The 18,441-nt window shown below is 37.0% G+C and overlaps 1 protein-coding gene across 3 annotated transcripts in view; it reads left to right on the forward strand.

The window, feature by feature from the left end:
• Positions 1–18,441, forward strand: part of Adar (Adenosine deaminase acting on RNA) — a 276,010-nt gene that overhangs the window by 128,520 nt on the left and 129,049 nt on the right. For all 3 annotated transcript variants that reach the window (XM_067785366.1, XM_067785365.1, XM_067785364.1), the window contains 2 exons: positions 2,043–2,136; positions 2,514–2,668. In XM_067785366.1, the coding sequence (XP_067641467.1) occupies positions 2,076–2,136; positions 2,514–2,668 (216 nt within the window). In that variant the 5' untranslated portion in view covers positions 2,043–2,075. The remainder of the gene's footprint in view (positions 1–2,042; positions 2,137–2,513; positions 2,669–18,441) is intronic.

Below are 18,441 nucleotides of genomic sequence, written 5' to 3' on the forward strand. Positions count from 1 at the left end.
AATTAGCGAGACATGCTTATATTATATTGCTTTACAAAAATTTTTTCTTATTGATATTACACTGAAAGAAATGGTGCTAGTAAAATCAACAAATCGGTTCTGTTGTTCTTGACTTAACGGAGATTCGGTGAAATTGATCGAATTATGGTTAATTCGACCGAGTTTAGTCATTTCAACATAAGAGAAATTGTCGCTCTCAAGTTAACAAAATTTTGTAAAATTGACAGACTCCTAATCAATCTAACTGATTTTTTTGTTAACACAACTGATCTTACATGTCATTTCAACGGCGATCAACTGTCAATACATGAGCAAATTTCAAAGAGAATTGTACGCTCACTGCGTTCTCTACTTTGTACTTATGACGATGAGCCACTTATTAAAAAAAAAAACACCAAAATAAGAAAACCATCAAATCGAAAAAACACACAAAATGGGAAAACAACAAAAAACTAGTTTTTCAGTTATGAATACAAAACGAAAAAACCCTTTTTTGAATTTACTGTGCAAAAAATTATGCGATACCGGGACATCTATTTATCGGGTACAATTTTACAACTTCTGGTCCAAGCGAAATGCAAAATTGCGCCCTCTTGTTGCAAAAGTTTTGCTTGAACGAACAGGATTTTTCCAAAGTTAGTAACATTTTGTTCAAGTTTTTATGAGTTTTCACTCACGCGAACGAATTTAATAAGATAATAAAAAACATCCTTTTTTAATGTTGATGTTTTCGACAAAATAAAAGTTTGAGTTGTTTTAGAATCGTTTCAACTTAAAGTGTTACGAAAATTAAACTTGCCGAATTACATGTAAAGTTACTCCAGTGGTGAATTACCTTCCTGCGATTTGATTCTTTACTTTTCTATAACTTACAAGTTCTCTATTTAAAATGTTACATCAAACATTTATTCTACAAGTTTTGTTCGAAACAATTAAGTGTGGCAACTACATGCGAGAGAAGAAATTGAGAATGAGCTGTGGTGCAACTGAAAGAATTGAGAATCAGTTTTGTGACTACTATTTTCATTTCTATATTCATATGTATGTGTATGTAGCAAGCGTGCGTATTTATGTATTCACATATTTACGTATTTATATGGCGGCCGCTGTGGTGTGATGGTAGCGTGCTCCGCCTACCACACCGAATACCCTGGGTTCACACCCCGGGCAAAGCAACATCACAATTTTAGAAACAAGCTTTTCCAATTAGAAGAAAATTTTCTAAGCGGAGTCGCCCCTCGGCAGTGTTCGGCAAGCACTCCGAGTGAATTTCTGCCATGAAATGCTCTCAGTGAAAACTCATATGCCTTGCAGATATCGTTCGGAGTCGGCATAAAACAAGTAGGTCCCGTCCCGCCAATTTGTAAGAAAAATTAAAAAGGAGCACGACGCAAATTGGAAGAGACGTTCGGCCTAAAATCGCTTCGGAGGTTATTCCGCCTTACATTTATTTATTTATATGGCAACATAGGTACTTTCATACAAAGCTGTCGCAACAACTTTTTTTTGTTCATTTGACTACTAAAACGGTCAATTACGAATCAACGATTTGTGCGCAGTTGATTCAACATCTTGTTGCCATGGATAAAAATTGTCAGAAATTTCGGTTGAATTGACCCGTAATCAGGAATATACTCAAGTATTGTTTCCTTTCTTTTTTTTTATATATTTTTGTTGCGTTCCATTTTGCTTTATTTACACCTACACATAAAACTTGCATTCGAAGAAATTCGAATAACAACAACAACTACGCATTCGGTGAATCTAATTAAGTGTATGTCTATATGTTAGATTATATGTTTGTATCGACTAGCAGCAAATGAAATATCAGGAAATAACCTATATATATGTTTATTAATCTAAATGTCCCAATAGCTAGAGCTTGATTGCATCTATGTATAACTGTATGTCTATTTATGCCTGTGTGTGTGTATACCAATAACTATATGTACATATCTCAATCAAAATCAAACTTAATTTCTCTAATTTGGAAAAATAAAATTTCATTTCTCTTCTTTTCAATTCATTGCAAATGCCTGCAGCCTCTGATACTACCAACAACTGATCAACCAAATATGAATGGCTATAGTCGCAAGTCACCATCGAAGCGTCGTTATGAAGGCTCTAAGTATTCAGGTAAGTGCACTTGCAATGCAATCGTTTCGTAACTGTATTGGTGCAGAAATTTACTCGTTTCCGGCATTATTTTAATTGGCTGAGTGGGGGGAGGGAGGGTTGTGATGGCATACTCCAACGTTGAGTGCTTTAGTTTGGACAATATGTGAAATTGCATAAAAACCAATATCAGAGCAGCTGTACTCTTTTTAACTGTTATTTTTTTTGCTTCTGTTTTTACTGCTTTCCATTTTAGTCGGAAACGATGATGCTCCAAGCTTTTCATTTTTGTTTCCTTTATTTGTGCTTTCAGTGCAATTAATTGGCCTTTATATGCAACTAAAAAATTTACTTTAAAATACAAATTTGTTTTTATTTTGTTTGTTCTATGTTCACAGTTGTGCCAAAAAAGAAGCCGCGCACTGGTAAAGAGCGCGTCCCACAACCGAAAAATACTGTTGCCATGCTGAATGAACTTCGTCATGGTTTGGTATATAAGCTGGAATCGCAAACTGGACCGGTACATGCACCGTTATTCACTATTTCCGTTGAGGTAAGTTAGCTTTTATACGCATACCCAAATACTAAGGCAATTCATTGAAACTCGTAAATGCCTCGTGACCATACACTCAGAGAAAAAATCGTTCTAAAACGAACGAAACAAGTTCAAAATTAATAACATTCGTTGACAAAAGTCTGTTAAGTACGTTTTTTCTTAACTCGTGACCGATGGGCTTGTTTTAAGAACAGTTTTTCCAAGCACACCGTTCGTGTTTTATGACCACTTTGGTATTGATTTGTGAACCTTCTGTGCTCATTTCAAGCACTACTTGGGCTTGATTTCAGATTTTTCATTCTCACGCTTCGAGAACGATTTGTGGTCGATTTAAGACTTTTCGGTCTCAATTTAAGAACGGTTTGGTCTTGACCATTGGTGGGAGGAACATAATTTTTTAATTATTACCCATTTATTTATTTATTTTTTATTAATAAATAATTTTTTGTTATTAATAAGAAATATTAATAACAAAAAACTATTATTAAATGCCAAAAAGGTTTGAAAAAACGCATAATGTGCATTTTTTCATAGATTTCACGATAGAAGAAATCTTTCTTATTTGATGAAGGTAATCTGAATGTATATTTAAAACATTTCACAATAAGTTTGAGAATTACCTGAATGGAACTGAATGAAAAATAAGAGTTAAAAAAATAGAATATAAAAAAATTGTTTTAAAAAACTTCAGAGTTTGACGGCGATCGAACTCGCGCCATACGATCGCAACCGCAACACCATAGCCGCTGGGCCACTACAACTGCTTGGTAGTTCGTGCCAAATGTTGTATTTAACATTTTAGTGCACACGAATTATACCGTTTCTTTTTTCTTGAACCTAATTTAAGAACATTGTTCATAATTTAAGACCAGCCGTTCTCTTTTCAAGAAAATGGTGTCAGTTCAAGAACAAAGTTGCTGTTTTAAGAACAGATCGTTCGTTTTTCAAGAGACAAAAAAGTAAGAATATGAAAAGCTTGAATTGAGTCCGGTGGTGCTGGATTTTAGAACGGCGTTTTTCTCTGAGTGTAGAAGCCACGCAAAGAATAACAACTTTCATACAAGTTTGCTTGGTTGACACTGTTTGCGGGCTTCATGAGGCATTTGTGTGTTTGAATGGGTTGCCTTACTGTGTTTGTTTTTATATGAAAACAAAAAAAAATATATGTATATTAGGGTGGGTCGATTTGTATGGACGTAAGTTAATCGATATCGTGCCATCGATTTTTGGATAGGATTTGGGCTCAGTGAAAAAAAGTTCCACTACGCATACGCAAAAAAATAATTTTCGAGCCTACGAAATTTTATTTTTTTTGACTCTTTCGACTTTGATTTTTAAGGTTTTTTCATGACCTACTAAAAAAATTTTCATATGTATACCCTGTCCGACCCAAAAATGTCCGCTAAAAACGTTGGCGATAACAGTTTTTGCAAAAAAACAAAAAAAAAAAAAGTATTTGCGAAATTAATTTTTTTTTTTAACTTTTTTGACTTTGATTTTTCAAAAAACTCTTATCGCCAACGTTTTTAGCGGACATTTTTGGGTCGGACAGGGTATACATGAAAATCTTATAATCAAACGAAAATTTTTTTAAGTAGGTCATGGAAAAAACCTTAAAAATCAAAGTCGAAAAAATTCAAAAAAATTAAATTTCGCAGGCTCGAAAATTATTTTTTTGGGTATGCGTGGTGTAACTTTTTTCCTGAGCCCAAAGCCTATCGAAAAATCGATGGCGCGGTATCGGTTAATAAATCGACCCACCCTTGTGTATATATATTTTTTTCATTGAACTATCTTTTGGCTATCCGAAAGCAATTTATTCGGCGCTCAAATTTTTTATCTTCAACTTTGAAATGTTCCAATTTTAATGGAATTTGCATCATCGCCTTTTGTAGTGCCGCGGTCGCATGTAGTCGGATTTAAGTTTGTTAGGGCGTGAGGGCATGTTGTAAGCGCTGCCGGAAATTGTTGCTACCTATTCGTTTTTTTATTATATTAAAGATTGACAAGAGATTTGATAACGTGTGCTTGTGTGTGTGCCTGTTGGTGTTCTGAACGTTTTTCATATCTTGTGTTCGCTGCAAATCCTGCTTTCTATCAAAAAGTAATCGCTGCTTTTTAGTTTTGTTTTATTTATTTATTTTCATCAATATTTTTTTCTTATTTCATCTGTTATCACCTTTTTTGTATTTTAAACGCAACACTTGCGTGTCCTAAATTTTCTACTTTTAAACACCATTATAAAGGTTTAACGAGTTTCTTATGGATCGCATTTTTTCATTTAGTGAAAATTTTTTTCTTCCTATTTATTTAATCACTGTTAAAGAATGCGGCAAATTTTAATATAATGGGTTATTAAAATTTTTGTCCACTATCTGTTATAGAAAGTATACAACAGGTGTCGTTGGTGTCGGCAAGAGAGGAAGAGTAAGATGGGGATGGAAACGAGAAGAAAAAGTGAGTTGAATGGGCTAGTAAGAGGCAGATACAGAGACTGATATAGGATCAGGTGATTAGGGTGAACGACAGGGAAAGGAGAGCGATTGGCAATCAAAGTTAAACCGAGAAGGATAGGGAAAGTGAGAGGTAGATGGGGAGGCACAGGAGAGATATGGATATAATAGGTAGCAGTGTATGTAGATAAAAAGACGTAATAGTTCGCAAGTCATTCACCTACCTATTTAACCATTGTTCGGTCAGCATTGGACTTCCAGTCCTATATTCGACCTCTGCGAAATTCAGCCTGCTCTCAGGTCATTTAGTTTGCCTCGCTATGTTCTTAAATTTTTGCGTCGGAGTTTTATCCCCACTCTCCTAATAGTTTTTTGGCATATATTTTTAAAATAAATTTCATTTTATATTTATTTTAAACAATCTAATATATAAAATTCTTCTGTCACGGTTTTAGAGGCTTAACTCCTCCGAAACGGCCGAACCGATTCTCATTGTGAGCATATTGGGTAGGCCTGAGAATCGGCCAACGTCTACCTTTTCTTTCGCTACGTACCTAGGGTCTTGAGATCAAAACGTGGACCCGGGTACCCCTAGAATGTGTTTATACAATATGGATATCAAATGAAAGCTGTTGATGAGTGCTATAGTACAGGATAATTTTCATACAACTGGGAGGCTAGGGTCTCGAGATGTAGCCCAAAACGTGGACCCGGGTACCCCTAGAATGTGTTTCTACAATATGGATATCAATTGAAAGCTGTTGATGAGTGCTATAGTACAGGAAAATTTTCATACAACTGGGAGGCTAGGATCTCGAGATATAGCCCAAAACGTGGACCCGGGTACCCCTAGAATGTGTTTCTACAATATGGATATAAAATGAAAGCTGTTGATGAGTGCTATAGTACAGGATAATTTTCATACAACTGGGAGGCTAGGGTCTCGAGATATAGCCCAAAACGTGGACCCAGATACACATAGAATGTGTTTTTACATTACGGGTATCAAATTGAAGCTGTTGATGTATGCTTTAGTACAGAGTAAGTTTTACACCGCTGAGTGACTACGGTCTCAAGATATAGGCCAAAACATGGACCCGGATACCCCTAGAATGTGTGTGTATTATGGATATATTATGGATATCAAATGAAAGCTGTTGCTGAGAGCTTTAAAGTAACTTTCATTGTGATATTCGATTTAGTGGCATCAACCTGGCAAAACTGATAAATATGCATGCGAAGACAAAATAAAGACATGAACTAATAATACCCACATACCTATTTACACGTCCTATTCGATTTGACTGAAATTTGGTATATAAATTTGCCTATATTAGTATTTACGATGTTTTTTTCCGGGAAGTATACCAGAGACGGACTGGGACTGGGTTAGGACTAGGACTGGGACTGAGACTGAGACTCGGAGTGGGACTGGGACTGAGACTCGGAACGGGAATGGAACAAAATACATACCACCCTCTGGGACTGGCAATAAGAGATGAAGAAGGAGAAAAACTTGAGAGAAAAGAAAAGAGAGAAGGAGGCTGATAAAGAGATAGAAGGAGACGAAGATGGTGATGAAGCGAAAAAGACGGAAGGAGGAGTGAATAAAAAGATAAGGAAAAAGTGCAGAGGGGTAGGGCAGAGTTAGACGGAAAAAACTTATTAAAGAGCATGCAGATAGGCCAAATTTAGGGCAGAACAACGTCTGCCGGGTCTGCTAGTATATTTTTAAAATGAATAATAGTTAAAAAATATGTTTTGAATACTTTAAAAATCAGGAAATCCTTTCCGTATCCTGGAAAGTTTCCCAATTACATGGTTGACAATAACAACTAAATATGTATATGCACTAGGATGGAGTGAATTTATTTTTTTTTCGAAATCGCTTTTGGTTGGCCTCCAGAAAGTTGCCTTTCTAGACCAGAAATAAGGTTGAACATTTTTATTTCACTCATCGTATTTTTAGAGGTGCCCCAACGCAACTAAACTTTGAAAAAGACGGTAGGCACAAATTTTTTTTGTTTTTGTTTTTTTTTGTCATTGATTTACTTTCGCTTGTTGTTAGCACAATTGATTTCAAAGCCTACTGATTTTCATGGCCTAGTATGTGCCAGTAAAACTTTTACTTATACACTTGATTACAAACATACTATTATCAAAAAAAAACTGTAAAACACCATTTAAAATTTGTCGTTTTTAGTTATAATATGTAATTTTTCTAAAGTTATGTATATTAAAAAAGAAATAAAATAGATATGTAAATAATGAGCTTTGTAAAATCGCAATTATTTTGCTCAACTTCTTGGGGCTGGGGGCACCTCAAAACGCCATCCTACGAAAATAATATTTGGTGGTTTTGGCTAACTCTTATAAAGACAACTTTCCATTGCTAGGCCATTACAAAAAAAAAATCCAAAAAATCCACCCTAAATGCAAATTTAATTTGTTCGATATTTATTTGATAAACTTTGACATTACAGAGCAAATATGGTTTTGGCGAATACATAGCAAAGAATTTGTATTGAACAATTTAGATTGAACTTTTCATATAAAAAAAAAGATTTTGAATGAAGGCGGGACATATTGTTGCATTAGACAATAAATTGTATTAATGTTGTTGTTGTTGTTGTAGCAATGTTTTGCCCCACCTAATAGCTGCGACCGATCACAAATTGTCATTAATATCCTCTAACGGGAGTCCCAGGAAACTTGCTGTTTCGACAGGGGTGGACCATAATGAAAGGGGTGTTAGAGGCGTTGGTTCCACATTACAATTAAAGAGATGGTTGGTGTCATGTGGGGACACATTGCAAGCGGGCATACATTTTGTATGTCGGGATTGATTCTGGATATGTAAGAGTTTAACCTGTTACAGTATCCAGAACGAAGTTGAGCCAGAGTGACTCGCGTTTCCCTGGGGAGTATGCGTTCCTCTTCCGCAAGTTTTGGGTACTGTTCCCCTAGTACTGGATTCACCGGGCAATTCCCGGCATAAAGGTCCGACGCCTGTTTGTGGAGTTCACCAAGGACCTGCTTATGTTTTTTTGCTTCATACGGCTGAGTTGTCAGGTGCCATATTTCCTCAAAATGCTTACGGAGATGACTCCTTAAGTCCCTAGGCTGTGCTGGCTCATCAATCAGATATCTGTTGGGATGCCCAGGTTTCTGGGTATTCAACAGGAACTGTTTGGTTAGCATCTCATTTCTCTCCCTTCTCGCCTCATTATGTAGATGGTGTTCTGGGGACATAAGAAGACAGCCCGTGGCGGTTCTGAGCGCAGTATTTCGGCAGGCCCGTATCTTCTTCCAGTGGGTAGTTTTTAGGCTTCGCGACCATATAGGGGACGCGTAGCACGCAAACGGCTGACCAATTGCTTTGTATGTGGTAATGAGCGTTTCTTTGTATTTTCCCCAAGTACTGCCAGCAAGGGATTTGAGGATTTTATTACGGTTCTGGATTTTCGGAACAATTGCGGCTGCGTGCACTCAGAGAAAAAATCGTTCTAAAACGAACGAAACAAGTTCAAAATTAAGAACATTCGTTGACAAAAGTCTGTTAAGTACGTTTTTTCTTAACTCGTGACCGATGGGCTTGTTTTAAGAACGGTTTTTCCAAGCACACCGTTCGTATTTTATGACTAGTTTGGTATTGATGCGTGAACCTTCTGTGCTCATTTCAAGCACTACTTGGGCTTGATTTAAGATCTTTCGTTCTTACGCTTTGAGAACGATTTGTGATGGATTTAACATTCTCCGGTCTCAATTCAAGAACGGATTGTGCTTTATCTTTGGGAGGCGAGGGGGGGGAGGGGGGGGGGGGTAAACAATTTTACAACTAGTACCAATTTATTTATTTTTTTTATTAATAATAATTTTTTTTAATAAAAATATTAATAACAAAAAAATATTATTAAAGTCCAAAAATTAAAAAAAAAATGCATAATATGCACTTTTTATGGCCTTCTCTTATTGAGTAATTCTTGTTTTTATTGATGTAATCTGAATATATACTTAAAACATTTCATAACAAGTTTGAGAATTACCCGTGCATATGTGAATGGAAATGAAAGAAAAATATGAGTTAAAAAAATATAACATAAAAAAATCGTTTAAAAAAATTTCAGAGTTTGACGGCGTTCGAACTCGCGCCACACAATCGCAATCGCAACATCATAGCCGTTGGGCCACTACGAATGTTTGATAGCTTGCGCTAAATGTTGTATTTAACATTGTAGTGCGCACGAATTGTACCGTTTCTTTTTTCTTGGGCTTAATTTAAGAACAACGTTCTCATTAATAGAACATTTGTTCATATTTTAAGACCAGCCGTTCTCTTTTCAAGTAAATGGTGTCAGTTCAAGAACAAGGTTGTTGTTTTAAGAACAGGTCGTTCGTTTTTCAAGAACAAAAAAGTAAGAACATGAAAAGTTTGAATTGAGTCCGGTGGTGCTAGATTTTAGAACGGCGTTTTTCTCTGAGTGTGCTCACCAAAATGTAGATCCTGATCAAACGTCAAGATTTTGGGGTGTAGGACAGTCGGTAGCATAGTGCCATCGACGTGGATGTTCAAAATGGTCGACATTTGGGACTTCCAAGTTGTAAATAGGGTCGCGGATGATTTAGTCGGTGATAATGCCGGCTTCGCGAGGCGAAAAAACTGGAGAGATCAGGGAGGTAGCCGTTTATTCTATTGCAAAGCTCATCGATCTTTTGGGCCCGGGCCTGTGGCCATTATTGTGCAGTCATCGACGTAAGAAACGATAGTAACTCCTTCTGGTGGCGAAGGTAGTTTTGATATATAAAAATTAAACAAAAGTGGGGATAGCACACCACTCTGAGGCACCCCTTATTTAATTCTTCTTGGCTTTGATATTTCGTTTCTGAATTGCACCGATGCCTGCCGACCACCCAGATAATTTGCGGTCCACCTTTTAAGACATGGGGGATGAGTAGACCCTTCCAAGTCTTGCAGTAACGTGCCATGGTTGACCGTATCAAAAGCTTTTGATAGGCCTAGCGCTACGAGTACTGTTCTATGGTGCGGCTTCTGATTTAAACCACAATTTATCTGGGTGCTAATGGCTAACTGCAAATTTGCTTTGAAGTGGGCAAAGTATTAATGTATTTATTTTAAATTAAATTCTTCAGAACCCAACAGGATATCGTTTTTTCTCAGTTAAATTTTTCAATAATTTATTTTGCATTTTATTTTATTTAAAGAAAAAATTTCACTTCCTTTTTATACTCAGTTGAGCAGAGCTCACAGAGTATATTAAGTTTGATTGGATAACGGTTGGTTGTACATATATAAAGGAATCGAGATAGATATAGACTTCCATATATCAAAATAATCAGGATCGAAAAAAAATTTGATTGAGCCATGTCCGTCCGTCCGTCCGTCCGTCCGTCCGTTAACACGATAACTTGAGTAAATTTTGAGGTATCTTGATGAAATTTGGTATGTAGGTTCCTGAGCACTCATCTCAGATCGCTATTTAAAATGAACGATATCGGACTATAACCACGCCCACTTTTTCGATATCGAAAATTTCGAAAAACCGAAAAAGTGCGATAATTCATTACAAAAGACCGATAAAGCGACGAAACTTGGTAGATGAGTTGAACTTATGACGCAAAATAGAAAATTAGTAAAATTTTGGACAATGGGCGTGGCACCGCCCACTTTTAAAAGAAGGTAATTTAAAACTTTTGCAAGCTGTAATTTGGCAGTCGTTGAAGATATCATGATGAAATTTGGCAGGTAACGTTCCTAACGTTACTATATGTACGCTTAATAAAAATTAGCAAAATCGGAGAAGGACCACGCCCACTTTAAAAAAAAATTTTTTTAAAAGTAAAATTTTAACAATAAATTTAATATCTTTACAGTATATAAGTAAATTATGTCAAGATTCAACTCCAGTAATGATATGGTGCAACAAAATACAAAAATAAAAGAAAATTTAAAAATGGGCGTGGCTCCGCCCTTTTTCATTTAATTTGTCTAGGATACTTTTAACGCCATAAGTCGAACAAAAATTAACCAATCCTTTTGAAATTTGGTAGGGTCATAGATTTTATGGCTTTAACTGTTTTCTGTGAAAATGGGCGAAATCGGTTGATGCCACGCCCAGTTTTTATACACAGTCGTCCGTCTGGCCTTCCGCATGGCCGTTAACACGATAACTTGAGCAAAAATCGATATATCTTTACTAAACTCAGTTCACGTACTTATCTGAACTATCTTTATCTTGGTATGAAAAACGAACGAAATCCGACTATGACCACGCCCACTTTTTCCATATCGAAAATTACGAAAAATGAAAAAAATGCCATAATTCTATACCAAATACGAAAAAAGGGATGAAATATGGTAAGGTAATTGGATTGTTTTATTGACGCGAAATATAACTTTAGAAAAAACTTTATAAAATGGTTGTGACACCTACCATATTAAGTAGAAGAAAATGAAAAAGTTCTGCAGGGCGAAATAAAAAACCCTTAAAATCTTGGCAGGTATTACATATATAAATAGATTAGCGGTATCCAACAGATGATGTTCTGGGTCACCCTGGTCCACATTTTGGTCGATATCTGGAAAACGCCTTCACATATACAACTACCACCACTCCCTTTTAAAACTCTCATTAATACCTTTAATTTGATACCCATATCGTACAAACTCATTCTAGAGTCAGCCCTGGTCCACCTTTATGGCGATATTTCGAAAAGGCGAACACCTATAGAACGAAGGCCCACTCCCTTTTAAAAATACTCATTAACACCTTTCATTTGATACCCATATCGTACAAACAAAGTCTAGAGTCACCCCTGGTCCAGAAAGGCCCACTCCCTCTTAAAATACTCATTAACTCCTTTCGTTTGATACCCATATTGCACAAACGAATTCTAGGGTCACCCCTGGTCCACCTTTATGGCAATATCTCGAAATGGCGTCCACCTATGGAACTAAGGATTACTCCCTTTTAAAATACTCATTTCATTTGATACCCATATCGTACAAACGCATTCTAGAGTCACACCTGGTCCATCTTTATGGCGATATCTCGAAAAGGCGTCCACCTATAGAACTAAGGCCCACTCCCTCTTAAAATACTCATTAACTCCTTTCGTTTGATACCCATATTGCACAAACGAATTCTAGAGTCACCCCTGGTCCACCTTTATGGCGATATCTCGAAAAGGGGTCCACCTATAGAACTAAGCCCCACGCCCTTTTAAAATAATCATTAACACCTTTCATTTGATACCCATATCATACAAACAAATTCTAAAGTGACCCCTGGTCCACCTTTATGGCTATATCTCGAAAAGGCGAACACCTATAAAACGAAGGCCCACTCCCTTTTAAAAATACTCATTAACACCTTTCATTTGATACCCATATCGTACAAACAAAGTCTAGAGTCACCCCTGGTCCACCTTTATTGCGATACCTAGAAAATGCGTCCACCTATAGAACTACGGCCCACTCCCTCTTAAAATACTCATTAACTCCTTTCGTTTGATACCCATATTGCACAAACGAATTCTAGAGTCACCCCTGGCCCACCTTTATGGCGATATCTCGAAACGGCGTCCACCTATAGAACTAAGGCCCACTCCCTTTTAAAATACTCATTAACACCTTTCGTTTTATGCCCATATTGTGCAAACAAATTCTAGGGTCACCCCTGGTCCACCTTTATGGCGATATCTCGAAACGGCGTCCACCTATGGAACTAAGGATTACTCCCTTTTAAAATGCTCATTAACACCTTTCATTTGATACCCATATCGTACAAACGCATTCTAGAGTCACCCCTGGTCCATCTTTACGGCGATATCTCGAAAAGGCGTCCATCTATAGAACTTAGGTCCACGCCCTTTTAAAATACTCATTAATACCTTTCATTTGATACCCATATCGTACAAACGCATTCTAGAGTCAACCCTGATCCACCTTTATGGCTATATCCCTAAATGGCGTCCGCCTATAGAACTATGGCCCACTCCCTCATAAAATACTCTTTAATGCCTTTCATTTGATACACATGTCATACAAACACATTCCAGGGTTTCCCTCGGTTCATTTTCCTACATGGTTATTTTCCCTTATGTTGTCACCATAGCTCTCAACTGAGTATGTAATGTTCGGTTACACCCGAACTTAACCTTCCTTACTTGTTTATACTCAGTTGAGCAGAGCTCACAGAGTATATTAAGTTTGATTGGATAACGGTTGGTTGTACATATATAAAGGAATCGAGATAGATATAGACTTCCATATATCAAAATAATCAGGATCGAAAAAAAATTTGATTGAGCCATGTCCGTCCGTCCGTCCGTCCGTTAACACGATAACTTGAGTAAATTTTGAGGTATCTTGATGAAATTTGGTATGTAGATTCCTGAGCACTCATCTCAGATCGCTATTTAAAATGAACGATATCGGACTATAACCACGCCCACTTTTTCGATATCGAAAATTTCGAAAAACCGAAAAAGTGCGATAATTCATTACAAAAGACAGATAAAGCGACGAAACTTGGTAGATGAGTTGAACTTATGACGCAGAATAGAAAATTAGTAAAATTTTGGACAATGGGCGTGGCACCGCCCACTTTTAAAAGAAGGTAATTTAGAAGTTTTGCAAGCTGTAATTTGGCAGTCGTTGAAGATATCATGATGAACTTTGGCAGGAACGTTACTGCTATTACTATATGTGCGCTCAATAAAAATTAGCAAAATCGGAGAAGGACCACGCCTACTTTTAAAAAAAAAATTGTTTTTAAAGTAAAATTTTAACAAAAAATGTAATATCTTTACAGTATATAAGTAAATTATGTCAACGTTCAACTCCAGTAATGATATGGTGCAACAAAATAAAAAAATAAAAGAAAATTTAAAAATGGGCGTGGCTCCGCCCTTTTTCATTTAATTTGTCTAGGATACTTTTAACGCCATAATTCGAACAAAAACTAACCAATCCTTTTGAAATTTGGTATGGGCATAGATTTTATAACGTTAACTGTTTTCTGTGAAAATGCGCGAAATCGGTTGATGCCACGCCCAGTTTTTATACACAGTCGTCCGTCTGTCCTTCCGCATGGCCGTTAACACGATAACTTGAGCAAAAATCGGCATATCTTTAATGAACTTAGTTCACGTGCTTACTTGAACTCACTTTATCTTGGTATGAAAAATGAACGAAATCCGACTATGACCACGCCCACTTTTTCGATATCGAAAATTACGAAAAATGAAAAAATTGGATTGTTTTATTGACGCGAAATATAACTTTAGAAAAAACTTTATAAAATGGTTGTGACACCTACCATATTAAGTAGAAGAAAATTAAAAAAGTTCTGCAGGGCGAAATAAAAAACCCTTAAAATCTTGGCAGGTACTACATATATAAATAAATTAGCGGTATCCAACAGATGATGTTCTGGGTCACCCTGGTCCACATTTTGGTCGATATCTGGAAAATGCCTTCACATATACAACTACCACCACTCACTTTTAAAACTCTCAATAATACCTTTAATTTGATACCCATATCGTACAAACTTATTCTAGAGTCACCCCTGGTCCACCTTTATGGCGATATCTCGAAAAGGCGTCCACCTATAGAACTAAGTCCCACGCCCTTTTAAAATACTCATTAAAACCTTTCATTTGATACCCATATCGTACAAACATATTCTAAAGTCACCCCTGGTCCACCTTTATGGCGATATCTCGAAACGGCGTCCACCTATGGAACTAAGGATTACTTCCTTTTAAAATACTCATAAACACCTTTCATTTGATACCCATATCGTACAAACGCATTCTAGAGTCACCCCTGGTCCACCTTTATGGCGATATCTCGAAAACCACCACTCCCTTTTAAAACCCTCATTAATACCTTTAATTTGATACCCATATCGTACAAACACATTCTAGAGTCACCCCTGGTCCACCTTTTTGGCGATATTTCGAAACGGCATCCACCTATAGAACTAAGGCCCACTCCCTTTTAAAATACTCATTAACACCATTCGTTTGATGCCCATATTGAACAAACAAATTCTAGGGTCACCCCTGGTCGACCTTTATAGCGATATCTCGAAACGGCGTCCACCTATGGAACTAAGGATTACTCCCTTTTAAAATACTCATTAACACCTTTCATTTGATACCCATATCGTACAAACGCATTCTAGAGTCACCCCTGGTCCACCTTTATGGCGATATCTCGAAAAGGCGCCGACCTATACAGCAACCACCACTCCCTTTTAAAACCCTCATTAATACCTATAATTTGATACCCATATCGTACAAACACATTCTAGAGTCACCCCTGGTCCACATTTGTGGCGATATCTCGAAACGGCGTCCACCTATGGAACTAAGGATTACTCCCTTTTAAAATACTCATTAACACCTTTCATTTGATACCCATATCGTACAAACGCATTCTAGAGTCAACCCTGATCCACCTTTATGGCTATATCCCTAAATGGCGTCCACCTATAGAACTATGGCCCACTCCCTCATAAAATACTCTTTAATGCCTTTCATTTGATACACATGTCATACAAACACATTCCAGGGTTTCCCTCGGTTCATTTTCCTACATGGTTATTTTCCCTTATGTTGTCACCATAGCTCTCAACTGAGTATGTAATGTTCGGTTACACCCGAACTTAACCTTCCTTACTTGTTTATACTCAGTTGAGCAGAGCTCACAGAGTATATTAAGTTTGATTGGATAACAGTTGGTATAAAGGAATCGAGATAGATATAGACTTCCATATATCAAAATAATCAGGATCGAAAAAAAATTTGATTGAGCCATGTCCGTCCGTCCGTCCGTCCGTCCGTCCGTTAACACGATAACTTGAGTAAATTGTGAGGTATCTTGATGAAATTTGGTATGTAGATTCCTGAGCACTCATCTCAGATCGCTATTTAAAATGAACGATATCGGACTATAACCACGCCCACTTTTTCGATATCGAAAATTTCGAAAAACCGAAAAAGTGCGATAATTCATTACAAAAGACCGATAAAGCGACGAAACTTGGTAGATGAGTTGAACTTATGACGCAAAATAGAAAATTAGTAAAATTTTGGACAATGGGCGTGGCACCGCCCACTTTTAAAAGAAGGTAATTTAAAACTTTTGCAAGCTGTAATTTGGCAGTCGTTGAAGATATCATGATGAAATTTGGCAGGAACGTTACACTTATTACTATATGTACGCTTAATAAAAATTAGCAAAATCGGAGAAGGACCACGACCACTTTAAAAAAAAATTTTTTTTTTTAAGTAAAATTTTAATAAAAAATTTAATATCTTTACAGTATATAAGTAAATTATGTCAAGATTCAACTCCAGTAATGATATGGTGCAACAAAATACAAAAATAAAAGAAAATTTAAAAATGGGCGTGGCTCCGCCCTTTTTCATTTAATTTGTCTAGGATACTTTTAACGCCTTAAGTCGAACAAAAATTAACCAATCCTTTTGAAATTTGGTAGAGGCATAGATTTTATGGCGTTAACTGTTTTCTGTGAAAATGGGCGAAATCGGTTAATGCCACGCCCAGTTTTTATACACAGTCGTCCGTCTGTCCTTCCGCATGGCCGTTAACACGATAACTTCAGCAAAAATCGATATATCTTTACTAAACTCAGTTCACGTACTTATCTGAACTCACTTTATCTTGGTATGAAAAATGAACGAAATCCGACTATGACCACGCCCACTTTTTCGATATCGAAAATTACGACAATTGAAAAAAATGCCATAATTCTATACCAAATACGAAAAAAGGAATGAAACATGGTAAGGTAATTGGATTGTTTTATTGACGCGAAATATAACTTTAGAAAAAACTTTATAAAATGGTTGTGACACCTACCATATTAAGTAGAAGAAAATGAAAAAGTTCTGCAGGGCGAAATAAAAAACCCTTAAAATCTTGGCAGGTATTACATATATAAATAAATTAGCGGTATCCAACAGATGATGTTCTGGGTCACCCTGGTCCACATTTTGGTCGATATCTGGAAAACGCCTTCACATATACAACTACCACCACTCCCTTTTAAAACTCTCATTAATACCTTTAATTTGATACCCATATCGTACAAACTCATTCTAGAGGCACCCCTGGGCCACCTTTATGGCGATATTTCGAAAAGGCGAACACCTATACAACGAAGGCCCACTCCCTTTTAAAAATACTCATTAACACCTTTCATTTGATACCCATATCGTACAAACAAAGTCTAGAGTCACCCCTGGTCCAGAAAGGCCCACTCCCTCTTAAAATACTCATTAACACCTTTCATTTGATAGCCATATCGTACAAACGCATTCTAGAGTCACCCCTGGTCCATCTTTACGGCGATATCTCGAAAAGGCGTCCATCTATAGAACTTAGGTCCACGCCCTTTTAAAATACTCATTAATACCTTTCATTTGATACCATATCGTACAAACGCATTCTAGAGTCACACCTGGTCCATCTTTATGGCGATATCTCGAAAAGGCGTCCACCTATAGAACTAAGGCCAACTCCCTCTTAAAATACTCATTAACACCTTTCATTTGATACCCATATCGTACAAACACATTCTAGAGTCACACCTGGTCCACCTTTATGGCGATATCTCGAAAAGGGGTCGACCTATAGAACTAAGCCCCACGCTCTTTTAAAATAATCATTAACACCTTTCATTTGATACCCATATCATACAAACAAATTCTAAAGTCACCCCTGGTCCACCTTTATGGCGATATCTCGAAAAGGCGAACGCCTATAGAACGAAGGCCCACTCCCTTTTAAAAATACGCATTAACACCTTTCATATGATACCCATATCGTACAAACAAAGTCTAGAGTCACCCCTGGTCCACCTTTATTGCGATACCTCGAAAATGCGTCCACCTATAGAACTAAGGCCCACTCCCTCTTAAAATACTCATTAACTCCTTTCGTTTGATACCCATATTGCACAAACGAATTCTAGAGTCACCCCTGGCCCACCTTTATGGCGATATCTCGAAACGGCGTCCACCTATAGAACTAAGGCCCACTCCCTTTTAAAATGCTCATTAACACCTTTCATTTGATAGCCATATCGTACAAACGCATTCTGGAGTCAACCCTGATCCACCTTTATGGCTATATCCCTAAATGGAGTCCACCTATAGAACTATGGCCCACTCCCTCATAAAATACTCTTTAATGCCTTTCGTTTGATACACATGTCATACAAACACATTCCAGGGTTTCCCTCGGTTCATTTTTGTACA

The sequence above is a fragment of the Eurosta solidaginis genome, chromosome 4, assembly GCF_040869045.1.
Source record: "Eurosta solidaginis isolate ZX-2024a chromosome 4, ASM4086904v1, whole genome shotgun sequence".
NCBI classification, from domain to species: Eukaryota; Metazoa; Arthropoda; class Insecta; order Diptera; family Tephritidae; genus Eurosta; species Eurosta solidaginis.